At 36.0% G+C, this 27,344-nt stretch overlaps 4 protein-coding genes across 10 annotated transcripts in view; 2 read left to right on the top strand and 2 right to left on the bottom strand.

Annotated features, from left to right (window-relative positions):
* The first annotated feature begins 188 nt into the window (after positions 1–188).
* On the top strand, positions 189–8,558 carry LOC108759747 (uncharacterized). 3 transcript variants are annotated; one of them, XM_018505345.1, is made up of 15 exons: positions 189–800; positions 1,983–2,136; positions 2,903–3,564; positions 3,636–3,812; positions 4,376–4,743; positions 4,962–5,222; positions 5,338–5,703; positions 5,810–6,056; positions 6,140–6,351; positions 6,433–6,571; positions 6,724–6,977; positions 7,047–7,215; positions 7,330–7,496; positions 7,673–7,722; positions 8,274–8,351. In XM_018505345.1, the coding sequence occupies exons 1-14, from the start codon at positions 411–413 to the stop codon at positions 7,689–7,691; spliced, it is 3,585 nt and encodes a 1,194-aa protein (XP_018360847.1). In that variant the 5' UTR covers positions 189–410; the 3' UTR covers positions 7,692–7,722; positions 8,274–8,351. The 3 variants fall into 3 exon arrangements, with proteins under 3 accessions (XP_018360847.1, XP_018360846.1, XP_018360845.1); XM_018505344.1 differs by lacking the exon at positions 7,673–7,722 and having other exon boundaries at positions 6,227–6,351; positions 8,274–8,379; XM_018505343.1 differs by lacking the exon at positions 7,673–7,722 and having other exon boundaries at positions 247–800; positions 8,274–8,558.
* A 3,166-nt stretch (positions 8,559–11,724) lies between these two features.
* On the top strand, positions 11,725–13,078 carry LOC108759753 (peptidyl-tRNA hydrolase 2, mitochondrial). 4 transcript variants are annotated; one of them, XM_018505355.1, is made up of 4 exons: positions 11,725–11,809; positions 12,046–12,249; positions 12,350–12,535; positions 12,810–13,078. In XM_018505355.1, exons 2-4 carry the CDS (start codon positions 12,076–12,078, stop codon positions 12,990–12,992), a joined length of 543 nt encoding a protein of 180 aa, XP_018360857.1. In that variant the 5' UTR covers positions 11,725–11,809; positions 12,046–12,075; the 3' UTR covers positions 12,993–13,078. The 4 variants fall into 4 exon arrangements, with proteins under 4 accessions (XP_018360857.1, XP_018360860.1, XP_018360859.1 ...); XM_018505358.1 differs by having other exon boundaries at positions 11,758–11,813; XM_018505357.1 differs by lacking the exon at positions 11,725–11,809 and adding an exon at positions 11,826–11,857.
* Positions 13,079–13,181: 103 nt separating this feature from the next.
* LOC108759752 (tetratricopeptide repeat protein 28) lies at positions 13,182–22,793 on the bottom strand. 2 transcript variants are annotated; one of them, XM_018505354.1, is made up of 15 exons: positions 22,335–22,793; positions 21,534–21,791; positions 21,065–21,467; positions 20,390–20,947; positions 20,001–20,296; positions 19,468–19,933; positions 18,914–19,321; positions 18,308–18,685; positions 17,365–18,145; positions 16,564–17,237; positions 15,960–16,462; positions 15,443–15,805; positions 15,126–15,363; positions 14,820–15,038; positions 13,183–14,652 (listed from the first exon to the last, which is right to left on the bottom strand). In XM_018505354.1, exons 1-15 carry the CDS (start codon positions 22,356–22,358, stop codon positions 14,003–14,005), a joined length of 6,219 nt encoding a protein of 2,072 aa, XP_018360856.1. In that variant the 5' UTR covers positions 22,359–22,793; the 3' UTR covers positions 13,183–14,002. The 2 variants fall into 2 exon arrangements, with proteins under 2 accessions (XP_018360855.1, XP_018360856.1); XM_018505353.1 differs by having other exon boundaries at positions 13,182–14,652; positions 21,065–21,791.
* Positions 22,794–23,678: 885 nt separating this feature from the next.
* Positions 23,679–27,344, bottom strand: part of sea (mitochondrial citrate transporter scheggia) — a 4,402-nt gene continuing 736 nt past the window's right edge. Inside the window, exons 2-4 of the mRNA XM_018505291.1 lie at positions 26,251–26,685; positions 24,871–25,091; positions 23,679–24,754 (exon numbers count right to left, since the gene is read on the bottom strand). Of these exons, the coding sequence (XP_018360793.1) occupies positions 24,572–24,754; positions 24,871–25,091; positions 26,251–26,685 (839 nt within the window). The 3' untranslated portion in view covers positions 23,679–24,571. The remainder of the gene's footprint in view (positions 24,755–24,870; positions 25,092–26,250; positions 26,686–27,344) is intronic.

Below are 27,344 nucleotides of genomic sequence, written 5' to 3'. Positions count from 1 at the left end.
TCACTTTCATTTCATCATTCAGACGCCTCGTTTCTCGCTCAGAAATTGGAAACGAAAGAAAACGGATTTTCGAGGATTTTCCAGCGCGACGTGAGTTATCGACGGATGGGCGATCTGCTGCACCCCGTGCGGTCGTGTCGACGTCGGTGTCAATGACAGCTGGGCGCGATGACGACAGTCAATGGCGTACGCGCAAGGTAGATACACCTGTGTCGATGTGTCAGAGGCCGAGTCTCGACGTTAGTTAGATCACCGTGACGCCGAGTGCTCGAGTGCCGTCGTTCGATCCTACGGGGGTGCTGCCAATCCTAGGAGTGGCCTGCGAACCGAATCGTGTTGAATTCAGGGAGTCGTGGCACCGGAGAACCGTATGTGCTGTTTATCGTGGATGTTTATGGCTGGCATGTTAAATGGCAATGAACATGGAAGTGGCGGAGGCGTCCGGGCTGGCGTCCGACGCCCGTCTCTCGACGTCGGCGGACTCGCCCGACGACGTTAGCTCGGGGACCCACGGCGGACCCACGACGCTCGCGGGCGAGTCGTTGCCGCGCGCCGGTGAAGACGCGACGGGCGAGGATCCTGTCGACGCGCGACCGACGACGAGCGACGGCGACGCGACGGGAGTGAGGCGCGAGGAGGCCGCGAAGAGCTCGTCGCTGACGGACAACGGTCTGCGCGTATTGCAGACTCCGTTGGCCTTTACCATCGATTTCGGCAATAAGGAGGTGGACACTGCAAAGTATCAGAACCTGTTCGAAAGGTACAACGCTAGACACAGGCGGAACCTCTCCACGTCCAAGGTGCTAAAGATTCTGTCGTTTTTATTATATATTTTATTCAAAGAATTCTGTACTGTAAAACTCTAAATTGATACACATGGTACAATAATTGAAGTGAAACAAATATTGTGCTTTCCAGCAAATGACACAATGCAACGCAGTGATCATCTTTAGATGCTTTCTTTTTAGTGACAAAAGTTGACAGGAGTATCATTCTATCTTTTTTGCCATTCAGAGAATAACAAAGATAGAATAATACTTGTGTTGACTTGTGTCACTAAATAAAAAGCACCCTTTGTTTCAAACTGGTAAACAACAAAGCAAACAATAAGAATGTAAGGATTTTCTTTATTATACTATGTTATCTATATCTCTTGCTGGAAAGCATCTGTTATTTGTTTCACTTCGACTTATTGCACTAACAAACTTAAGGTTTGCGTTGCTTGAAACCCCTGAAATCTTTGCACTTAAAATGAGATAAATATATATTTAGGCATTGAAAAGAGAGAAAGAGAAGATTTTGAATGTAAAAAAATGCAAGTAATGCAAACAGACCTATTGTGTGCAAGTAATGCAAACAGATCTATTGTGTGCAAAACAAATATAATTTGTTTCACTTTAATTTATTGCACCAGAGAATTCTTTGATAAAGAACAGACCTTATATTTTGCATAAATATATATTTAAATTTAATCATGCAATATTGTATGTTAGTACTTTGTTAATAGATTCAAGCATTACAGTAGATTGGCATCTACAAGCTTATATTCCATCAACAAAGCTTGCTGATAAAAATCTGATAGCAGATTGTTAGCAGAAACCAAATAGAATTATCTTGTAATTATTTAAATGAAACTATAAATTTAAATTGTAGATTCAAATTGTTATGAAATGGCAGATTCTGCTTGAGATTTCCATAATTAATTTACCATTATATTTTACTAGCAGATTCTGTTATATTTTTACTGGTATTTTATTGACAAAAAATTAATTTGTAATATACACTTAATGAAATCTTTGATGGATTTAGTTACCTGAACAATAAATTGAATTTTACAAGTGCTTTTTTATAATAAAATGTAATTAATTTTTACGCTAATTGTTGTTCAATTATAATCTTGACATAAAAACACATCAAATTAGAAGATATATATATTTTATATAAAATATATATATTATATTATGTTGTATATTGGTTTTTAGGTAGAAGTAAAATCAAAGAAGCCGAGCACTATATTGTCTCCAAACTTGGTGCAGAAGCAAAAAGTTCCTAGCACTCATTCGGAGGGTTACTTTAGCAGTGAAGATGATACAAAACGCAAAACTGACCAATTATCAGAAAGACTTAAACAATTAGGTAAATATATATTACTTTTGTTCTTTTTTCTTTATTTCTAAAGAATAATTTTATTTGATAGTTTCAATCAACACAATATAATTTAAATTTTTTTAAATTAATAATATAATAGATATTATAATTTTATTGTTTTTCTTATTTTAATTTTTATAAATAAAAGAAACTTATATAAAAAGAAGTTTATATAAAAAATATATTAAAAAGGAACTTAGCTAACATTAAAAGTTAAATATATTAATTGTTACTTATAAAATCGATTACTAAAATCTTATACTGAGAATAGTCTGATAAAGTATGGATCCCTTAATATAAATGCTTTGTATTGGAACTGAATACCTGTGATGTATGAGTCATGGTGAAGTCATGTTCTTCAAGCTTCTTAATATTCCTTACAAGTACCTTCTACCCATTCTGAATGATATAGCTGACATATTAATGGCTTTGATGTCATAACCGTTTCCATGTTAGGAACTATGTGATTTTCCTCCAGAAATTATGAATAATGTTGACGATTCTGTTGTCACTTTTGTCATGATTTTACTATTTTTAAATTGATGTTTCAGAAGATGCATACATGGTCTTTGAATTAGAAATATGAAATACTAGAAACTGAATTATGAATTGCATACATTGTATTGTATTTGTTAATTTATGTTTATATTTTTTATTTATTTTTATTTAATTTAATTTACATTTATTTTTATAAATAATACATTTTATTACTTTTCTACATCTTATTAATTAAAGAATTGTGTATATTATTTAGGTGCCAAGAATTCTTCGAGAGCACATTCTAGCACAAAGAAATCCACGAATGAACAAGTAGATCCTTCTCATCAGAATAAGCAGTATTTAATGACAAGGTCCTGTGACGATGAATTACGTCACAACAAGCTGTCATCTCAAGGCCTCTCTTTAGAACTTGAAACCAACGAAAATATATATTGGACATCCCAAAGATCCGCAACAATAAATGATTTAAGTCGCATTCAGATTAGCAATTACGACGACGACGAAAATGAGAAGCGATACACAAAGAACATTGAATATATCGACGTTAATCATGAGTGTAAGGAAGTAAATAATGTAGATGACAACAAAGTATCTAATATGAACTATCTTCATGATGATTTCAATATAAAGAATACAAACGAGAGAGAAAACAATTTGTTAAGTGATCAAAGAGAGCAATTTGTTAGTTACGCGATGGATTTAAACGCGGACAATATCACAGATACCAATCTAGATGTATTTAACGTTAGCAACATCGATGCTAATTCCGATGGTGCGGTGAGTGAAGCTGGAACATACACGATTCACAAGGACTATACCGACGAGGAGAAAGCAAGAATGGATATCGACAAAGTTTTCAGCGTCGGTGTTCTAACTGAAGACGAAAGCAACGAAGCATACGTACATAATTTTAAGGTAGATAACATCTACAAGTGTTCGCATTCGTAATGTGCACGAGATGTTCACGATATGGTCTTATTTTACAGATGAGTATTTCACGCGATAATAACGCATGGATATCGGAATGGGCTACTCAAGTAGCAGAGCATAACTCTCTACCTCCGATAATAGGCGGTTCGACGGGTCGTACGCCACCTTTGAGTCCCACCAAGATACCATCTCCAATTCATGCTAGATCTCAACGAATGTCACGCAATCGCTATGTACGTACAAATATTTCATATAAAAATAATAAAATATCTATAAAATACAAAAAAAAACTGCCAATACGAGTCAATACTGAATGGACGTGTGCATACAATTTGTTGTCTAATTGATTTGCCTAATTTGATTATGCATCTCATTATATTTGACAATTATTTGTCTACTAATATAATTTTAGTTAACTTGTTACATGTAATTACTGATTAAAGTTGTGCTGAAAAGGACCCAAACCACAAAGGGTTAAAATGTTTACATTTTCTTTATTTAAATATTTATTTATATATTTATTTCAATAAATTTTATGTACACACACGTCTATTCAGACTCGTATTGGCATTTTCAATTTAATTTGTTAGAGCCTAAATATTTTAATTTAATCTGTAGAATAGTTATAAAATTGATTAAAAATTATAAAATTTGTATATAACATTAATTTTTTTATACTATACATATTTCTTTTGATAATTATAAAAATTCGAAATCATCCTTATCATCTTAATATTTTTTTTAATTTTCTTATGACTTCTTTTTTCATCTTTAAGTATTTTAATCTTTCACACAGGAACAGTCACCTGACAGTAATCTGGACACGGACTCGTATGTACGAATAAAAGAAAGGCTCGGTTTAGTTTCAAGTCAGCACCAAATCATTGACTCCGGTGGAGAATCCGATGATGACACCAGCAACAGTTACAATACGCCGCCTAATAGCTCACAGCGTACACCTGTACATAATACCGTAATTAGACGTGGCAGCTTGTCCGAATCGTTGTTTCGGCGAGCGAACAGCAACGAAAATAGGCGTAGCGTCCGAAAATATTTAAGCTCGGCCAAATCGAAGACTGCTGATATTAATGTAGAATTATTGAAGAGCCCGTCCCAAGTCATGTCGCCTCTCCATTTGGAGAGAAGAAGTAGCTCTCTAGATAGGTGAATGATCCATTTCACACACATTACATTCTGATGAATTAATTTGTTAATAACAATAATAGTATACATTTATCACACATTTATCACATTGTATATAATAGTTTTGCTATTAGAAAATGTAGAATTTTGTTAATCGAATCAATAACAAAACTCAATATAGATTATTATTGAGCTTTTTTACATATTTTAAGAAAATCTTTTATTTTTCTTTAACATAGGAAAGAATATGCTTCTGATACAACGGAATCTAATACGTCCAGGAAAAACAGTGCGAAATATAAAGAAGACCTTAAACATACGAACAGTCCCATTTTAAGCCGTCTCAGACCACCTACGCCAAAATTGACTACTAGCCCAATTGTTAGCCGTAAGGCTGTTGTAACGAAGATTCTCAATTCTCCCATGCTAGACAGACCTAAACATTTGACAAAATCGTCACAAGCGAAAAATATAGGATATTTTACATGCGTTGAAAATAGGTACATATTTTTATCTTCATATCAATTTATATACAACAATATATAATTTTAAAACGCCACAATTAATTTTAAAGCAGTTAATGTATCTCACATACATATGTTAATTCTTTTATAGTCCATATATGCTGAGAAAATCTAACAGCGCTACGAATTATCACGAAGGAACCAGTTATTTTGATAAGGACATGCCTATTAAAGCGCCTAGTATGCTACGAAATAGTCCAGAACTTCAACGGCATCTTAATATACAAAGATCATCGAGTAATGCTAGCATTAGGAATATGAAGTCGCAGAATCTCGTGTCGCGTCGTAGCAGTTTCAACAATAGCGATATTGACAGAATATCATCAAGAGGAAAATATACTTCTGTTGTTGCCTCCGATAGTAGTAGCGAAGCTGGTGAACAACAAAGAAAATCTCCTCTGATACCAATCTCATCTGGAATCAAGTTGAATAGGACTTTTAGCATAAGAAGAGCAAGGTATCTTATGCAAAAATTAAATGAAATGCTATCGGAAAATATAAAAATTCCAGATATCCTATTTTTTTATTTCTACAAAAAATTAAGTTGAATATATTATTAACAGATTAAATTGTGAGTCCGATACAACGCCGAATACAACCCCCGAAGAAAGACGTCGAAGAGCGCAGTCCGAAGTTAAGACTGTAGTACCTGTGAATAAGCAGCAAAGTTATCATCGTATTCGCACAAATAGTGTCGGAACGCACAATAAGGAATCATCAAAAAAATCGGAGACAACGAAATTCAGAGCACCATCCATATCTAGAACCGATACCGGGAGATTTAGTATGAGAGCTCCAAAGACGACTCATGTAAGCATCGCATCTGTGTAAGAGATTATTTTGTCTGTACGACATGTTTTAAATATAAATTTTTTGTTTTTTTTTTTCTTAAGCATCCTTCTCTTAGTCAAAAAACGAATCAGAAACCGAGTAAAGATCATAAAAAGTCCGGTAGAAGTAATTCCACTCTTACGTCCAAGGAGGTGGAGTTTCAGAATTGGAAACGGCGGAAAAGTTACGATCCGATGAAAGCAGCGGCTGAAGGGAGAAAGAAATTAATAGACAGTACAAAGAAACATCACAGTACCGAGGATGGTTCCGGCAAGTGAGTGTATAGAAATATACGAAGTGTTTGCGCGAATAATAAGCGTATTTCAGTTTTTAAAAAGAACGATTTATATTGCAGTCATGACAATTCTGTCCTGAGATCTGCTAGTTTTCATGGTACAGGGGGTGCTCTCTCGTTAGCTAACGATTGGTCGGATAATGAATTAAATTATTGTTATGATGACAATCAAGTACCTCCGCCTAGTAGCCCACAGTTGGTACGTTTTATGTGTATGAGTGTGTATAGATTATCACATTAAAGTTTTATGAAACCTATTGACAATTTTTGTTGACAAATTTGGTACTAATCTTATTAAATTATAACAAATAATGGTATATCAAATGCTTTATAAAATCTGTAATTGATTAGGAGAGTGACAGTGATTTAGAAACTTCGTCGTATCTGCAAACAACCCAGAATGTTGTATCCGCAATGTCTGCTCGCATGACGGGATATCGTCCTCCACTCGTTTCCGATAATGAAAGTGACGAAGACACGAGTCACAGTCTACATCAGAATATATCGAAAGGATTACGCCATCCCAGCGATACGGAGAGCAGCGATGAACAGCATCCTATGTCACAATCTCCTATTTCCAGCACTAAATACAACAAAGAATTTAGGTATGTGTTTATGATTTTGTTTTCTTGAATTTTAATATCTTTGTATATCTAACTATTTCTTCTCTCTAGCTTGCGTAAAGCAAAATTGGATCTACAACGAACAAAACCTGTGTCTTCCAGTGTGAACAAAGCTAAGAATTTATCACACGATGCACATGGCAAGTCTGAGTCGCTTTCCAGTATCAATAGAACAGATTCTGGACGATCTAATGCACGAATTAACAGAGGTCTGAACATGGTAAGAGAGTGTAACTTTTTTGAATATATAATAATAAATTTAGTATGTAAATAAAATTTAGTATGTAATATATATAAATATATAAATATATAATATACATTTAAATGTATGTAGGGGCCTAAGAGCAAATCGAAGGAACCAAAAAAGCCCTCAGCGTCAAATGTACGGGAAGTCGAGATGCAAAATTGGAAACGTCGCAAGAGCTACGATCCCATGAAAGCTGCTATGGAAGGACGAAGAAAAGCCGGCTTGGCAAAGAAAAATCCAGCTCTATCACCGAGGTTAGTTGCAAGTTGATTCAACTTTTCACAAAAAAAAAGTGATCGAGGAATTTTTCAGGCAAAGCAAAAGTCCAGAAGCTACTATGCCTCTTGGTCTTTTGCATTGTCTAGGATACATTATTGTTACTAATTAAGAAAATAATTATTTTACTTTATTTGTTATATTTTGTTGTTAGGACCGATAGCGATCGATAATCTAAAAATAATGTGGCAAAACAAGCAAGTGGTATGGCACAAATTCGAACATTTTACATATAGATTCCCTTTTATTTTATATAGATTCAAGAGGTACTGTTAATAGATGTTTGTCACTTTTTGAAGATATAAAACACTTACCAACACGAGAATGCTTTTTTTTTTTGTGTTGCACTAACTCAGAGTTTCTATCAAGTAAGGGACGATAGAAGATATACTGTACTTATGTTTTACATTAATTTATCTATTTTAGCGATGTATTGCTTTTGCACTTCGTGTTTCTATTATCCATCTAATTGTTTATTGTGGTCTAGCAAACGCATTCAAAGAACCGTACCTATTACTACGGAAAAAATATTGCTTTTTATTAATTAAATATAGAAATCTAATATCTTATTTGTTCAATATTGACATTGCGTTTGATTTGATCAGATAGTCAGTTTTAGCGATAATGTGCGATGTAAATATGCGTTAACAAAGCTTTTCTCTTTTGATAAAAAAAAAGAGTATAAACAAGATGAGAGAGATTCGTTTCTTCACTTGCTCATAATTCCATTGTATTTTACTTCTATTTGATTTTAGCCACGTAGCGAGATCGCAGAGTTTTCACGGATCAGTAGGATTAGCAGTCAGCGATTGGAGCGACGAAGAACCAGTCATATCCGCCGACGAAGGCCCACTTTACTAGAATCGTAACTCAGAATTAGTGGGTAACATAAAACTAAGCACATGCGTAAAAATAAGATAAAGCCAAATTACAAAAATTCTTATATATATATAAATTGCAAGAATAAGTGAATTTTACAGGATGTTATAGGAATTAAGCACTCCTATGTTTAGATATAAATCTATTGAAAAAAATTATGAGCCAAATAACTAGAGAAAGTCTTTTTTATATTATAAATTTGTGAGTTATTAACTGTTCATTGCTAAATTCTGAGTTACAAAAATGCGCTTCCTAAAGGTGATACTTAAAAATTATACAAAAATTAACGATATTAGTATTGAAACGTCCAATTGTTTGTGATTAATTTATATGAAATGTCTTTTTCTCTTAAATTATTTCGTATTTTTTATTGCACGTTGAATAATATTGCCTAAATATAAAAAATGTTTCACGTGTACAATAATATTTAAAAAAAAAGAGAAAAAAGATTGATAAAAAAGACTCGAGATGTTTTAATTATGGAGCGAGACTATATTCGATTTATAATAAGGAGTGCTAAATATATGTATAGAGAAATATATGTGTGTCATTGATTTAATTATGATTGGACCAATCGTGTAGCGTTTATGTACAAATATTTTTATCTATAAACGCATTTTGTTTCACATTGGTTCAGACGATTTGTTTAATTATGAAATATTTACTTCAATAATAACTTGTAAAGTGTATTTTTTTCATTAAAAGCGCAAAGAGCGAAGACGCGAAAGAACTTTACATATAGATTTGCGTGTCTTTCTTTTTCATGTTGCGAGAATTATGTACATTACGTTGCTTGTAATAATGAATACAAACTCACATTGGTACTCGCGATTTCTTCCTGCTCATATAACTATTGATACAGAAAGAACGATGTGCTACGCTCTCTTCCAAAGCGCGTAATGAGTATTGTAGTAAATATTTTTCCTCTATGATAATTTAATGTGATCATGAAGGGCTTTACAATGATCTTAATTGTTAAGATGTATATATCACTGTCGATCGATTTAATTGTACATTCTTTCTCTCGATTTTACATAAGATTTAACCGATACGTTTGTCAATTTGGTTCGAAAAAAAAAAACGAATTGTCTCTGTAACATACTCGACCAGGTAATATTAAATGACACTGACATAAACATAAGATATTTTATACATAAGTACTTGTTCAAAGAATTGTATCACTTGTTCATCATATGCTTGTTCCAATATAAATTCGATGAAAATTTTATCTGAATTTCCTAGAGAATTTCGTAAAATTTATACAAGTTCGTTGTGCATATTGCAAGCATTATGATAAAGAGTTATATTAATGCTCCCTTTATTGCATAATTCTTGGAAGATCATCCTACTATACTAAAGCAATTTTTCTACGTTTCTTTTACTATTCATATTTCAATGTTAAAGAAATAAAAATTTTAATTGAAAAATTTATATTTTCTTATCGACACAATTTACAATCTATTTATGTTTATTGATTTATATTTATTTATATTTATTGATTTATATTTCTCAATTCAGAATTGTGCAGTAAAGATAGCAGAAGAATGTGATATTATGACAGGATTAGAAAGTTACTGAGTTAAATATGAATTTCTTTATTAGAAATTAATAGATATATATATAATAGTTTTCTTAATTAAGTTTCCATGATAATGTTCGGTTCTAAAAATGTTTAATTCTGTAGTATTGTATGCAGAATTGTTAATATGCTGCAAAGATAATTTAGAAAAAATGGTGTGCGTCAATCTTTAAAATTAAAATTTGTTTTTAATTATTTGATTAATTTATAAAAAATATTTTGTTTAAAATAATATATTTTCAAAATGCATTGCGAAGTTAGTATTGACATTTTAAAAAAAAATTTATTACATTTTATGTGCAATGCCGCGTATTGGAAGTTATTTTTTTATAAATTTATGCGTATAATTAAAATTTATCTTACAATCGCACAAACTTATAATATTCTTAAATACATTGATTTCACGTTTTTAATTTTTCTTTGAAAAAAAAATGGGCTTCCAATGTGCAGACACAAATTACTATATTTCCAAGATAGATACATCAAAATAATGAAAATACATGGAGCGGTATATTATTTTAATTGTGCAACTGGAAATATGAGGATCACGAATACAAAAGAAATCATAATTCATCTTAATTATAATTTTTTTTTATAAATTTTATTTCTAATGCAACAAACAGAAAGCTCAATTATTTCTAGAGATGCTTGCCGCCTAGATCCTTACATTTCTAGATTGGTTTAGCAAGCAACGATATGTAAACTTATTTTGCCAATGAATCTTTTAAATTTAACTAATTATTAACGAGTCTTAATTTTCTTTTTATCATGATATATCAAAATGTTTTATTAATATGATCTGAATCGTTTGTTTCTAAGTTATGTATCTACACAATTGCTATTCGCATAATAGCGTATAAAATGTGTGTTTCACATCTTGTTTTGTCACCCAGAAAGAAGCGCGTGCATATATGTAATAACAAGCGATATATTTTTGTATATTTAAAGCCTACAGAGCCGGTAAGCGCGTTAAGTTACAATTTTACCGTTAATTAATTTTTATTAAAAATATATGTACACAATTCTTTTGCAGAAAATGTTATATATGATAGTGAAATATAGCATCTGTATCTTAAATAAGAGTGTGTCAATCGATCGTATGTATCGTAATAATATATAAGTGTAAATCAAAGCAGCCGTTTGTTTTTTTATTTGGAGACAAATTGCGTTTCTACGAATCTCGCACAAATTAGCCAAGTTTCAAATGGCACTGAAAATTTAAATTCACGGTTTATTTCGATCCGTTTCACTTTCTATCACACATATCCGCGCGTTTGAGATTCGTACAACGATCATTTGTAAAAACTGAAACCAAGTTGCTACAATTAACTTCGATTTTTTCTTAGATCATACTTTGCTTATCGTGTAGACAAAACTTGCAATATAGAAAATAAACGTCTTCACATACGTTCTTATTCTGTTCTTCATATATATTAATATTCATAAATATTAAAATAAAGAAAAATAAATATCAAAATTAAAAAAAAATTTTCATATTATGTCCAACAAATAGTGTATACACAAAATTAATCAAATATTAAAAAATAAAAATACATATCTAATCGTCGTATTATTTAAAAAATAATATGAGACATCCGCATAACATATTAATTATGGAACTAAAATAAAGTTTAATTTTAATGATATTTTAAATATTATCCACATGTAATTCGTGGTCGATCAGTTGTCGACGTTCTTTTTAGCTAAACTTCCAACAATCGCGCATGATCATTGATCAGTGTTGATCAGCTGGGACAGCTGAATCAGCATGGATCGGCATGATGCCGTCAGAAACGTGGTCATCAAGATTATAATCGACGACGCCTTGTTTTAGTGAGTAATGTTACGTTTCATTAAAATTAACACATTTAAATTTTAAACGTGTGTATATATCTAATATCATATATCAATAATGAACAATATGAAAAATTTTCCATGATATAATGAAAATCTAACGTTATAGGTTATCTTTATTTTGTAGTACGCACGTATATTTTCTTTTATATGTGTCTATAAATTACTTAGAACTGTGACAACGTATTTTTTTCAACTCGCATGTACCTTTGCAGGCTTTATCTTATCATACATTATTGAAAATCATGGACGACATCGCCGAGACAATCGTAGCGCAGGCTACAGATCCAAAAGTGGCGTTTATAGCCGCTGCTCTCTTCGGTTATTGTTTATATAAACTCATGACCATGGTAAATAGAAAAAGTCCTCAGCAAAGTTCCTTTGCGGAAGACTCCGACGAAACGGATGATGACGACGTGGTAAAGAAAACAATATCACTTGAATTTTTCTCGAAAACTTGTATAATTCTCTGATAATCTGTTAAACAATCAGTTGCAATTATTCTCCTTTTTTACACAGGTATATACGGATAAATATGATAATTACAAGTTGATCCTGGTAATTAGAACGGATTTGAAAATGGGAAAAGGAAAAGTAGCAGCTCAGTGTTCACACGCTGCTGTTGCAGCATACAAAGCTGCTAAGAAACATCCAAAGATTCTAAGAGCATGGGAAGAATCTGGCCAAGCTAAAATCACTCTTAAGGTATTTCGAATCATATTAAATACTGATATAAGTTAATAAAGAAAAAATATATTTTTAATGAATGAATTGAAAATGTATAATGAATGCATTCGTATTGATCCAACATATTAAATATTCCTTATGACACCAACCAGATCGTAAGGTTTTAATCGAAAGAAACTATCACTTGATGTTTAATAAATATATTTAACTATACACAGTTAAAATAAATATCTTTTCACACACATACACACGCACGCATGTATAAAAGGAAAAATGATATGTTAATTTTCAGGTGGACAGCGAGGTTGCTCTTACAGAGATAGCAAAGCAAGCTAAAGCTGCAGGTCTCTTATCGAATGTTGTACAGGATGCAGGACATACGCAAATACCAGCAGGAAGTAAAACGGTATGTGCAGTCGGACCGGGTTCAGCAAAATTAGTAGATCAAGTAACTGGTCATTTAAAGTTATTTTAACTGCTTATGAAATAAAGACCGAGTCCTTTGATATATCTTTGACTTTATATTTTTTATTTTTAATATCCCCAAATATCTCGTCTTATTTAAATCAGTCTGTTGGCAAAATTTTTTCTAGTTACGCAGAGGAATCTTAACACAATTAATGTTAAATGCCTTGAATTTTTAGAGTATTTACATGCATATTAAAAAAGCTAATACTACATCATTTTTATTGTCTCTATATCTCTTCACAAAGCAGAATTTTGAAATTAACTCATAAAATATATATGCAAAACAAATTTCCTTCATGTTAAGTTTTAACAAACGTATTTAACAATTTTCTCTTAGAATTAATATAATACTACATCTGTGTGGGTATGTATGTGTGTGTGTGCGTGTTTGTGTTTTGCGAAATACAAACGTAGTATAGAATGTCAATTCAAATTTACTTTCTAGCATGATTTATCAGAAATATGATAGTTGAAGTTAGAGCTCGGATGTTGGTGCAGCTAATATTATTTATTCTAGATAGATATCAGTGATAAATGGGAGGAAATATAGAGAAAAATTGATTCTTTTAGCTTATTAAACATCCGAACTCCACAGTCATCTTTTGCTATGTTAATTAAGAACGTTAATAATTAAACGTTTGGACGGATTACAATTAAAATCATACTTGAGCATATTAGCGCTTATTAGCGAGATTATTTCGTCCTTGTACGTATATAAAACTCGTTACATTCACGAGTTCCAGTATATGAAAAAGGGACATGTATGCAAATATGTGCATTTAGTGAATATTAAGGCATTTATGGTTCCTAGTATATTCTTTCAGGTGTTTCATCTTGAATACCAAGAAATATTAGCAAATGAATACGCGCTCGCACTACGTTTTTCGCCAATCGTTTTCTGTCAGCCTTGCTGTGATTGCAAGGCACTGACCACCTATTTCCCAATGTGTCTCCCATTCTTTGGTACCCAGTACTATACTTCGCGAAATTACGTTTTAACTTATAAATATAAATAATCTATATCGGTGGCGCGGGTGCTTTCCGAGGTATTTTATTCGAACTGGCGGCGCTGCATTGCGACTCCGCGATAGATCTACCGTCGGCCTCATCCCTCCGGCAGAGCTCCGACTCGTTCTGTATCCAATTCTGTGTCTGACTGTGGCCCACCGTTTTCGATTGCGACTCCTCGTTCTCGGATACAGCGCTCACTTCCTCTAGCAATTTCGATAATGACGGCGCTAAACCCAATCCCAAATTGCGCTCGTGATATACCTCCGATATCGTGGGCGTAAGCTCCCGTGTTAGACTCGTCAGAGAAGTGGCCAGGTTCCTTAAATTCTGCGGATGTGTTTCCGTGGATTGTGTCGCGTCGGTCTGTGCGCTGCAGATGTCCTCATTTGTCGCTGCGGCATGCCGTGACTTCCTCGACGAGTTCGTGTCAATCTCCGTTCTCACGCTCAACCTTTCCAATACATTAGCCGGCAAAGGTGGTAACGGCTGCCGCCTCAATACAGTGGCGTGACCATTGTCCCAATCTGTTACTGAACTGCTCGAGCTTGAGCCGGGCCTTACCGGATTTTGTTCGGGATAAAGATTCCGGATACGAGTCTGATGGTTCAAGTTAAGCGCCACAGGAGGACTAGGTGTAAATGCAACGTCTGATTCACCTGGAGTGTTCGAATATAATTTAAATTTCTGTGTAAGATATATCTTATGAAATTTTACAGAAATCAAATGTATCTTATAAAAATATTACTTTTAATATTTAAAACAAATAGAAAGTTGATTCGAGTATTTTGTTTTATAATTTTAAGATATTTATATATATATATACCTCCACCGTTTTGACATGGCTGTCGTGAGGCTGGTATCAAAACGTTCGGTGGTTCCATGGTCTTTCCATCTGGTTCGCCACGATGTCGCACATAACTTGCAAATGCTCCTCCCAATCGCGGTCGTTCTACAAGGTTTTTCTCAGTATGGGCCACAGAAGCTAAACTCTCCATGGAACTACCTGAATCTAAGCTAAGACTTTTTGGTGCTTCTTGTGTATCTGCAATTGATAATACACACATACAAATGAATACAATTAATTTACATTTATTACGATCATCATGTATCAATATAAATTTTAATTTACCAAATAATGCAAGAAGAGCTTGAAGAGCAAACTGGACAGCTCTACGTGAGGCTTGTTTGCCTGTTCTCAATATCACTTCTGATTGTCCGACTTCCATCAAGTCAAAACCTAAACTAGCGAACAGTTCGTGTGATCCTGATGCTCTCCAAACATGTACAGGCAATATAACTTCTTGTCCTTCTGTGGCACAACTGGCTCTTCTCATGGCAGCGATAACGTCCTCTGCGGCTTCTGGCGCCTGAAATATTTTTTACATAATCGATTAAAATGAGAACCTTATATGTATTTGATTAAACATTAATTGAAGTAAGTCATACTTGTAAAAGTCTCGCCAAAGCATGCAATGACGATTGACCTAATCCTAGTAGAGCTTGTAAGCTGGCGCTGCATCTCGTCAGTCTTTCTTCGGGATCGCTTTGTGGGAAGAATACGGAGGACGGTATACCATTGCCGGCCGGCTCGAATCTGAATCCTACGGACATTAGAAGCTCTCGCCAACCAGTGGCCGCGCCCACCTTGTTCTCTATACTGCGCTGAGTCGTATACATGGCGTTCTTCTGACCGCGATGAATTCTTTGTAATGACTTTTCTACCAGATGAAGCGTTACTCGCAGCGCGTCTCTACTCTGCTCGGGACCACCACGCAATAATTCCGCCAGTGCTTGACCCATTAGCGCGACCTGCCGAAACAAGAGAAAAAAATGATGAAATATTACAGTTAAAGCTGCAAAATTTAAATAAGATTAGATTTATTTAGGACATATCTAAGCTTTAATTAATCGATTGATTTGTTTTGCATTTTGTAGTTGCTCAAATAATTCCTATCAAATGTACCTTGTTGGATAATCTTGTATCTCCACCGATAAGTAGCCAACCAGCCCAGTTAGCGGGATGAGCAAAATGTCTGGTATGCTGAACGGTTTGCATCGCCTCGGCTAATGCACGTGACGCTCTCGCGCCTTGTAACATTGCGCTGTAGAACGCTCGTAATAAGATGCTACCGGCGGTTGGTGGTACTGCCCACATCCCTATGAGCACACATTGCGCGCCCGCGCTTAATAAAGTCTTGGCGATATTCTGTATACCGTCCGATGTGGCGTTTGTGCAATCTACGTTGCTCCAACTCTGACCGCTAGATACGACCACCAGACGGGCGGACATCTTTAATCTGAGTAAATCTGTCTGATTTATCAGGTACTCCGGCCTTTCGGATGGCTCCTCGCACTGATCAGGCGAGAACGCAAGACTACCGGTATTCCAGAAGACCGGCACTGTCAGGTGAACACACTCCGCATCTGGTAGAGACCGCAGAACCGCTGATCTGGTAGCTTCCAATCCTATTGTGAACAAAGAGAAAATTTTTAGTGACACTTTCGCAAACAACTTTCTCAGTTGTGATACAATTAGGAAAAGTTTTTAGAACTGTAGCTGTACTAACCAGTCATTGCGCGAGCCTCCAATAATTCAGCGACTATTTCTGACTCGGTCTCGGTGGAAGCGATGCTTTCAGCCCATCCGTACTCCTCTCGAACGTCTTCTGGTAGAATAGGGTTTCCGGCGACTAGTGCAGCCACGGTAGCACCGCCTTCTAGCACAGGCGTCTTCGATCTCTTTCTGAGCGCCGCAAGGGATGGTACCACCAATAATGAGAATCTTTCACACAGATAATCCTCGCCTGGATTGGATTGCAAAGCCGGGAACGGTGCCAAGTAAAGAGATTTCTCTACCACCATAATCAGTTCCTTTCGTGGTGGCGGTAGTAGATCTTCAAACGGGGCAAGAAGAAGATCGTAGAGCACCTGTATCGGCAATGGTGCTTGCCACGTAGGTCCTTTCGCACCTCGTCCCCAACGAGCGCTTCCAGCGCGAGAGCTCACAGAGCCGACACTGAAGAGACTACTCAAACTGTAGGAACTAGCATTCAAGTGATGACCCCTTGATGGGATTTTGGTGGATTCCTCGATAAGCTCGTTGCTTTCATCCAGGAGCGCTTCGCGCGCTTGAAAAACTCTCTTTTCTAGACCTACCCCATCGTCCAATGTTGCGGAGTGGAATCGTAATAGTCCACGTCCTGGCGCTAAGCACCACGCATGCAATTCACATCCCACCTCACTGAAATTATTTTGTTATTTTAATTTTTTAAAAGTGAATATATAAATCATTTTATAGTATTAAATAAATTATATCTTGTTTGAAACTAATAATACTTATAATACAATAGTTTGCAAAAAGATTATACCTATAATACAGGATAACTCCACGTTGTCGATCAATGATCTCAGAGTAATGAGCTGCATCGTCCAAAGAATTACTCTTAGATCGTCTGGATCTTTCCGCCCAATTCAGAGCCTCCTCTGATCGGTTTAGATTGATTAGTACCTTTTGCAACATTCTGTATGTTTCTGATAATAATTCAGCTCGATTAGGTTGACCGCAAGAAAGAGACACAGAAGTTCCGTCTAATGATTCTAAGAGATTTGCGGCCTTCTCCAAGTGTTCCACAGAGATGATCGCTTCTCCGGTCTCCCAATGCACAAGACCAAGTCTGTGTCTCAGTCTGGCAGCTTCTTCTCTTCTGCCTAAGCCTTCGGACAAAGACAGACCAGACTGCAGATAACTTAGAGCACGTGGCAGGTCTCCACACAAATGATGAAGTCGACCCAGACTCGCGAAAGCTGCCGCTCGGGCGGGTTGATCGCCTGCTGCGGCCGCAAGGCTCAACGACTGTTCCTGCAACCTTATAGCTTCCTCATATTGTCCCAATGTCTCCTGAGTCACTCCTAAATTGGCACAAGCGCGAGCTTGTAAGCCGGCCGCGTCTAAACCTTCGGCGATCGACAGCTCCAACTGATGATGGCGTAACGCGGAATTCGGATCGTCCATTAGAAGATGTACTGCTCCCAAACCGCTGGCAGCTTCGGCTTCGGCCGCTTTGTCGCCAAGCCCACGAGCGAGGGCCAATTGGTGCGACAGACAACTGACAGCTTGCTCATGATTTCCTAACGCGGCGTGTACTCTGCCTATAAATTAACAGCAATTACATATGTAGTGTTAATATTAGGCGATCGAAAAAATTCATGTAGTTTTTGTAAAAATATATCTCTCTACTAAAAATTTATTATAATCTCTTTTCTCTTTAAGAATTTAATAAAATTAATCTAAATTTTATTACATCAGTTTACCTAGATCACCGTAAGCGGCACCTCTCGCCTCAGGACTGTCCACTTCATGAGCGGCCACTAATCTCTTCTCGAAACATACCAAGGCTTCCTGTAAGTTCCCGGTAGCCTCGCGAGCTCTTCCCAATCCTCTGTATGCCCTCTCCTGATCTCTGATGCTTTTCAATTTCGTAGCGGCTGTCAGTTGTTGTTCATGACATTTGATAGCTTCTTCCAGATCACCCAAGGCTTCATAACAGTCCCCCAAATTTCCGAGAGCTCGAGCTTTGTCAAGTAAAGCGGTGCCGGTAGTTAGCGGTTCTAAAGTTGCTAACTGTTGTTCGAAATAACCGATAGCATCCTCGTAATGCGTCATATTAAGCCTAGCTATGCCCAAATTTCCTAAAAAGTAACAATGTAAGAAGAAAAAAAATATTAAGATTAAAAAAAAATTATTTTTATATTTTTATACAAAGAATTATTTTCTTCTTCATTCTAGTACGTCACGTTCTGTATATATATTATATATTGTTGAATTTACCTTTCTCACTTAAGTGAGAAATTTTAAATATATGTCTTAATTGTTTAATTTTAAATTATACAAATTTAAATATTATAAATTTGTATTACCTAATGCTTGGGCTTCAACTCCAGAATCCGCTAGTTCCTTCGCTCTCTCTAATTGTTCTTGATAACACTTGACCGCGTGAGTGTACTGTCCCAGTGCCATATGCACAGCACCCAGGTTTCCATGTGCCCTGCACTCGCCACGCAAGTCACCGGCTTCTTGTCTCAGAGTTAGTTCCTGCGTGTGAAAACCGAGAGCCTTGTCCAAGTTCTTCGTAGCTCGATGAGCGATCCCCAATGCACCATAGGCAGCCGCTTCCAGGCAACGATCGGCAGCTTGACGTGCCAAATTCAACTGACGTTGATGCATCTTGATAGCTTCGTCAACCTCTCCCATGCGCAACAAACAATCGCCAATATTTCCCAAAGCGCGAAACTTACCAGCCAGATGCTTGGTCATATGTGCGATCGCTAAATTAAATTAATGATACAATGTATTTTTTATCATTATATATTTTATTTTTTATATCTATTTTCCTACTTTTAATGTGTATTAATATATAATTATAAAATGTTCACAATATATTTATGTATTTTAAAGCAAGAGAAAGTGTTACCCAAATAATATTTTTGGCATTCCAAAGCGGTGTCCAGATTTTCCAGTGCCAAGTGAGCTAATCCCAAATTGCAGTAAGCTCTACCCATTCCAGATTTATCCTGTAAGTCCTTTGCTAGCGCTAAATCTTGATCATAATATCTAACTGCCTCCCTATGATTTCCCAGGCAGTAGTGAGCATATCCTAGGAAATGGCATGCTTTAGCCTCTCCTTCAACGTCATGCAATTCTTGCGACAGCATTAGATAATGCTCGTAATATGGCACCGCCTCTTCAAATCTGCCACGTGAAGAAAGACAATTGGCGAGATTTAGCAGGGCACACGCCTCACCAGCCGTATCTTTCAGTTCGCGCGCTATAGCTAAATGAGCTCTGTAGTGCCTTAACGCCGCTTCGTGACCTTGCACTGCCTGATACGCGACCGCCAAATTTCCATGTGTACTGGCTTCTGAGCTACGATCGTTTACCTGAACAACAGATTTTTCATTAACAAAGAATATCATAATAATGATTTATTTATCTTGAGAAGCCTACCTCTTTGCTTATCGTTAATTCCTGTTTGTGGTATTTGATGGCTTGTTCGTAATAACCCAAGGCGTTATAAGCATTGCCGATGTTTCCGTATGCTCTTCCCATACCGGCCTTATCTCCTAATGATCTCGCGATTCCCAAGTGTGCTTGATGTAATTTTAAGGCGGCATCGTGCTCACCGAGTAGTTGGTAGACTATGCCTAGATTGCTGCAGGCTCGTCCCTCGGCTACCTTGTCTTTCGTGACCAACGCGACGTCGAGCTGTCTTTGATGCCAGAGCTTGGCTTGCGCCAAGTCACCTAAATATTTTAATGAAATTATGTTAATATAAAGGAAAGTTAGAAATAGGAATATGTTAATATATTGTACTTTTCAATAATAATCATTATTACCTGCACATCTGGCGGCATGACCTAATCCCGCATATGCTCTGGTCTCTATCGCTCTGTCTCCGAGTTCCTGAGCTATTCTCAAAACGTTTTCGTGATAAGCCATCGCCTGCCCGAAATTTCTACGATAGTGGTGAGACGATCCCAAGTTACTGAAGGCCCTCGCCTCTTCCACGCGATCACCCAGCCGTCTAACTATCCTCAAATGCTGCGTATGGCAGTCGACAGCGCTTTCGAACTCTCCCATTGCCAAATAAACCGCTCCGACGTTACCGATCTCGCGGGCCTCTTGCAGTCGATCACCCATCTGCTTTACCAATTGCACGCACTGTTTATGAGAGGCCAAGGCATTCGGCAAATCACCGATCGCCGTGTATACGTGTCCCAGACTGGTCAAGGCCGAAGCCGCTGCCTGCGTATCTTTGCATTTCATAGCTAGAACAAGTTGGTACCTATGAGCCGTTAGAGCCTCCTTGAAGCTACCTTTGCTAAAATAAGCGGAGCCTAAATTCCCATGGGCTCTGCACTCGCCCTGCGTGTCCCCCAGGGAACGCGCCACTCCTGAAAGTTTTAATCAATCAGTGCATAAGCTTGCTTTATGCTAAATTCATAAATTACAAATTAAAAAGAAATTAACGCAAAACTTTCCGCTCCAAAAAGAATTTATCTGTTACTTACCTAAATCCTGTTGCATGTAGTTGATTGCTTTGTCCAGAGAGTTTAGTGCCCAGTACGCGCTGGACAGAGCAGAGAATACAGAGCCCCTCAATTTCAAGCTGCATGAACCGATGGTGAGCGCGGCCTCCAGCACGCCAGCGGCCGCCCTGTATTGTCCAGCTCCAAGCAGCTCTTGACCAACCACGGATATGACGACGAATGGAGACTCGTCGAGTTTCATAGCGCGTAATTGTTGGAACGTCGGCTCCAAAGTCGGTCGCAATGGAGACTTCAGAGATGCTTCTACTAAGCCCGATAATAATTGATGATTGGATGCGTCGTGAGCTAATCCCGTGCTGAAAGCAACGAGTGCCTCTCCGTGACGTCCTAAGCATTGCAGCGCTACTCCTTGTCGGTAGTATGCCTGAAAACCGATTATTATAGATCCGAAGTTAGAGATGTACGGAAGAATATGGATAAGAATGCATACCTTTGGCCACTGCGGACTCAGCTCGGTAGCTCTGACAGCATCCTGCAATGCAAGCGCGAATAATCCCATTTTTAGCCTGGCGGCCGATCTGTTTGAGTATAACACATGACTGAGGGGGTCCAAGGCAAGGGCTTCCGTGTATAATGTCGCGGCCAGTGCGTAATCTCCATTCTGGCACGCCGTATTACTCCTGCGTACCGTTTCTAAGAATAGTGCCCTGGATCCAGCGGCCAAGGCCGACGTACCTTCGGGCTCCACCTTCATCAAATTGGCACGATCTTATTTTTTGAGCAAATAATTTCCTGCTTTTATCAATAATAACTAAGTTTATATAAATTAAAATAAGGAATCATATATTTCTAAAGATTCCTGAAACTATAAACGATCACTAAACATATTTATTATTTTCACTCTTAACTACGTGATAAAATCAATAATAATTAAAAAAATAACATTAATTAGTATTACAATTAATAATAAGATTATATTAAAAAAAAATAAAATATATAATTTTAGGAGGTTCCAAATAGAGTTAAAAATATATAAAGAAGATACTATCAGATATTTTTTATCTTAGTAATTATAAATGATTAACAAGTATAAACTATTTTTTCTGCAATGAGAGACAGAAAATAAGATTAATATGAATTAATATCAAAATAAAATACTTGAATAAATTAATGAATACTTAAGATAATTAAAGGAGACCGATCAAAACAAGCAACAAGAGCAATGTGTAAACGAGAGCCACATCCTAATCCAGGATAGGACCCAAAGTAACAACAGGAATTTCATAATTACCTCAGAGATATCCCTATGAGACATTGCTTAAGACGAGCTAGTAGCATTCTCTGGCATGGGCATCATCTGCAGCGTGCTGGCATGAAGATCAGGCCCCGGATTGAACGTGCGACTCCTCTCTTCGTCCCTCTCGCTCTCCCACGACGGGACTTACCTCGGCACGTTCCCTCGACGTTCGCTCGCAAACTAAACTCTCTGCGTGTACGCGCGTTACATTGTTTCACCGCGCGCGAGTGGTAATAAGGAGATTTCTTTTCGCTAGAACGGGCAAATGGGACCGATTAATAAAAAAGGAGGGAGGCAGGCGTCTTAGGGGGGCACCCACTGCATTCCTCAGGCACAGCCATCTTGGAATGTGACCCCGGGTCCCCCCGTCGGGCCCAGAGCGGGGCCGGCACTGCTGCCTGCCGCCTGCCCGGTGCTGTTTGCTTCTTCTATGCGCTCTTCTCCTCCTCCTTCTCCTCCAGCCCATCAAGCCCACGATGGGGTCCCGGCCGTGTGTTGCCCCGCTCGTTTTGCAACACTATCATCAGCATACGAGCGTGTAAAACGAGCGCGCGTGCACGCATACATACATATAAATATACACATATACGCGTGGAAACGTTCGCCACGCGTGCGAAAATACAGGGCCCGCAACGGGGACCTCAATGCACCGCTTTGCAACAGCAGCCGCTCTCGCGCCTCGAGTACCAAAGGGGGATCGTCTCCATTTCGCTTTGCAAATCCCATATAGATTTGTTAATTAATTATCTTGTAAATCGAGGAGAATCTCTTGGAGAATCGGACGCTCTTGGAACTCTTTTGAGACTCGGCGTTAACCAGAGATACCGTTATGACGCTCGGGATACCCTGTATATATATGCAAAAAAATGTAAATGACGGAAGATCTTTATTTATGCGATGAGAGGGAAAGTTGTATTGATGTTGATTAAAAATTATGACTTTTGATGCATATATTATGAATGAGTTTACGAATAAAAACTCAATTTTTTTTTAATAATTCGTGAAGACCTTAATGTTACCTTTGATCCTCCACGTGTCGAACACAATCAATATTTTTGCATTTAAAAATTGTTTTTTAAACGTCGAATAAAGATGAAAAGTCAAATGAGCATTTTAAAGAATCGTCCAAACGACGACAATTTCCAGATCATTTTTACAGTCCTAGAACCAGTTAGATTAAAAAAAACTGCGTTATTGAAAACGAGATAAAGATATTGCAACGCATGGAAAATCTATGAAACTAAACAGTTAAATAAAAAAACGAAGTGTGCTATTTTTTATATTTCGCTAGCAGAAGAGATTGCACATTAAAGAAGACTGAATACAAATTAGCTTAAATATTTTTTTTATTAACATACATCCTTCTATATTTACTCTGCAACATCAATGTAAATTTTTGTGTACGAGAAATTACTTAAAATTAAAATCGTTGAAAAATTTTCCTTGTTTCATTAATTAGTGTCATTAATGCTGTGTCCCTTTGTACAAAATTGTACATAAATATATTCTGTATGTATAAATACATGTATCTACGTATTGGCATATGCATGTTATTGCTTACACATCTATTATACACGGACTATTTTCTCACACTTTAACAGGTCATAAAAACAATATTCTTGTATTCGTATCTTTGACTGAGATTGCAGGAATGTAACGTCATTGCAGAATGTTGTTCTATAACTCTCTAAACGAAGTTATTCACGACATGAATTCAATAAAATACAATAGGTCTGTTTTTTTTTTAGCTAAAGTTCTTGCACGGTTCATATTTCTTTTTTTTCTATCCACATTCGACAAACAAAGAGAAAAGATGAACCGTGCAAAAAGTTCAGTTAAATAGAACAGGCTTATAATTTTTCGTAGTTAATTGAAGATTTTTGTGCATTGCACATCCTATATAAATGCAACTAGAACCGGAGGTAGTAATATCACACAATCATACCATGTAAAATAAAAGCTCATATCTTCATAAATAAAATCGATTTGTGTGAAAGAGATGCATTCGCGACACATTTGCTTCATCGTGATTTTCGATATGTGGCTGTTATGAACATTACCATCAAATAACATTCTCATCGCAAATATATATCTTAAATAAAAATATAAATAAAAATTCTTAATCTAAAAAATATGTTATACACAAATACGCTTTTAAAAATAAGTCAACATAAAAGCAATATTTGTAAAATCTGAGAGAATGTATCGTGTATATACAAAATGTGACAGACCTAAGGCCATACTTTGTTGAAAAGTTCCATGAAGGAATCATATATCATGAATGTTATGGCAACATCTAAACATACTCTGCCCAATCGTGGAATGGTTCCTTTGTAAAATGCCATTGGACCCTCTTTCTTCCACACCTGAACCACGCAATCCATACTGCTCTTATACTTTGAAGCTTCCAATCCCTAAAAGCAGAAAAGAGATTCAGAACAATGAAGTTTAATGACACATTATGATGAACATAGATCAATTAATAGAATAACACATTTTTATATAAATTATAAATATGTAAGATACATACCTGCATCCTAGTTTTTATAACATCAATAGGCGTGTTTCCAAAAACTGATGCTGCGCCAGCAACTGCACCAAATGCACCGACGACTACTTTAGGAACACTTTTAGTATTGTCACCTCCTTTGTACCAGTCTTTTAATGTTTCCATCACGAAGAAACGGATGGCTTGATTAGATCCTTGCTTTAAGATTGTTGGCACTACTCCTTGATACACTCCTTTGAAGCCTACATTAAAAAAAATATATATATATTGTCAATATTATAGTTAATATTATAAGTATAATTGCATTATATTAACATTTAAAATAATTTTGGCATATAAAAATATTTAAAGACACAAGAGTCTTCATACATATAAAGATTCAGACAGTGACTTTGTGACGCGATAAACAAACGTAAACTTATTTACACACTTGTTTATCGCGTCACAAAGTCGCTCGTTTATCTAAGCCGTAATTACCATTATCTACAATACATATACAATATTTTAAATTCTAATTTTCTGTATAATTTAATGTATCAATTATATATATTTTTTAAATTTTTTATATGCCATTCTTATACAGTCATCATTTAACAAACGAATTCATGATTATATCATAATGTACACTGAGAAAAAAATGCTGTTGATTCAATTAAAGTCTATATTACGGGCTGTCACTAACATAAGTGATTAATTCATGTATATTTTTATTGACACAAAGGCATAAATTATTATTTCAATAGTCAAGCCTTTATATCAATAAAATATACGCATGAATTAATCACTTATGTTAGTGACAGCCCGTAACATAAACTTTAATTGAATCGACAGCATTTTTTTCTCAATGTACATACTGTAAAATCAACTATATGTTTAAACTTATATTGCAATCTCTGACCCAGTTAAACAAGTTAATTCTTAACTGGATTTCACGATTAAATTGTACTTATTTCAATTATTATATGGTTCTATATTTCTCTTTTCTTTTCACGTTACAATTCGATCACAATTCAAACGTATTCCATTTTCAAATTACAAAAAACATGAATTAATAAAATCAAAATTAAACAATTTTAGAATCTTTAACTTGAAGTTAATTACAATAATGGAATGGACATATAAGAGTCAAGCGCGGTAGTTAGAGCGCAAAAATCTTTAAGAAAAAAAGTTAGCCAAAACATGTATACGAATTATTAATTAAATACGAGAGATACAATTTAATAATATTGAAATTTATCGCGCACATAGTACAGCGCTAATTCCCAAGAGCCAAACTTATTATAATTATATTGTTTATAATAGAGAATTAAGGTTATCACATTCATTTAAATAAGAATATATAATATATTAAAACTTAAGAAACACCGGAACTTTTTTATACTTAAATTTAAATTCCCTTACCGTGTTCCTTCACAATCATGCCAACTCCATGAAAAAATCCTCTAAATCTCGGATTCGCCGAACGTTGATCGTTGATGAATTTCACCTTAATCGTTTCCATCGGAGTAACCGCGAAAATAGCTTCGCACACACCAGCGCAAAGGCCGGCGAAGAGCCTCCTTTGTGGATTGAGCTTTCCATCCGCATCCACCAATTGCTTTTTCACCGACTCAAAAGCGCCAAATCGCACTGCCGACTTTGGTATAGAACCATAAAGCAGAACAGACAAGCCTCTGTATAAACCAAAGAATCCGCGAGTCTTGATGGTCTTGGTGACACAGTCAGCTATTCCTGTATATTCTTTACCAGCACCGGCTTTTCCGTCCAATTGCAACTGCGTTTTAACGTATTCGGTGGGATATGTGATACAAATTTCTATGCCTCCAGTAATACCACCTGGAAGTTAATTGTATCCTCAAGTATTTATAAATAGAAATAATATATGTATATATATGTGTATATATGTGTATATATTAAATAGTTGTTAATGAGAAGAGAAGGAGATTGACTTTAAATAGTCCACAAAATTAAAACGCAATTAAAAAGTAACAGATTATGTAATTTTAATGAAATAGAAATTAAATATAAAAAAAAATTGCTATTACAGCATAACTTGTATCTTTATTTTCTAATTAAAAGGATCCTTATTTTCTTAATTAAATTATGAATTTATACGTCTATGATTATCGATTTCTTAAATCGTTTACACTATATACCCACTAAGCAAGAAACGTTTTAGAAACGTTTTGAAACTTTTCAGTAACGTTACAACGTTGCTGCAACGTTAATAAAATGTTTTGGAATGTTTCTTGTTTACTGGGTATAGAGCTAAAAATCATCGCATAAAGTGACCGTAATTCGGAGTCTCCATTACCATGGAAATTCAGATAAACATGATGACCTTGCAAAGAACGTAGATATAGCCACACACATACGCAACGTATGATCGCGATCGCGCGATCTTTCATATTATCGTACGATTTACCAGAGTGCACTTATTGAGAGAGAGAGAGAGAGAGAGAGAGAGAGAGAGAGAGAGAGAGAGAGAGAGAGAG

The sequence above is a fragment of the Trachymyrmex cornetzi genome, unplaced genomic scaffold (assembly GCF_001594075.2).
Source record: "Trachymyrmex cornetzi isolate Tcor2-1 unplaced genomic scaffold, Tcor1.1 scaffold204, whole genome shotgun sequence".
NCBI classification, from domain to species: domain Eukaryota; kingdom Metazoa; phylum Arthropoda; class Insecta; order Hymenoptera; family Formicidae; genus Trachymyrmex; species Trachymyrmex cornetzi.
The sequence above is the reverse complement of the archived record's forward strand: the minus strand, read 5'-3'. Positions and strand labels throughout refer to the sequence as shown.

Coding starts and splice junctions, on each gene's coding strand:
- LOC108759747 (XM_018505343.1), top strand. CDS start 411: ATGGCAATGAACATGGAAGTGGCGGAGGCGTCCGGGCTGGCGTCCGAC. Junction 3,813..4,375: donor GAATGTCACGCAATCGCTAT/GTACGTACAAAT, acceptor TCTTTCACACAG/GAACAGTCACCTGACAGTAA. Junction 4,744..4,961: donor AGAAGTAGCTCTCTAGATAG/GTGAATGATCCA, acceptor TCTTTAACATAG/GAAAGAATATGCTTCTGATA.
- LOC108759753 (XM_018505355.1), top strand. CDS start 12,076: ATGGACGACATCGCCGAGACAATCGTAGCGCAGGCTACAGATCCAAAA. Junction 12,250..12,349: donor AAACGGATGATGACGACGTG/GTAAAGAAAACA, acceptor TTTTTTACACAG/GTATATACGGATAAATATGA. Junction 12,536..12,809: donor AAGCTAAAATCACTCTTAAG/GTATTTCGAATC, acceptor GTTAATTTTCAG/GTGGACAGCGAGGTTGCTCT.
- LOC108759752 (XM_018505353.1), bottom strand. CDS start 22,358: ATGTCTCATAGGGATATCTCTGAG. Junction 15,039..15,125: donor AGCTCTTCTTGCATTATTTG/GTAAATTAAAAT, acceptor TATCAATTGCAG/ATACACAAGAAGCACCAAAA. Junction 14,653..14,819: donor GCCATGTCAAAACGGTGGAG/GTATATATATAT, acceptor CGAACACTCCAG/GTGAATCAGACGTTGCATTT.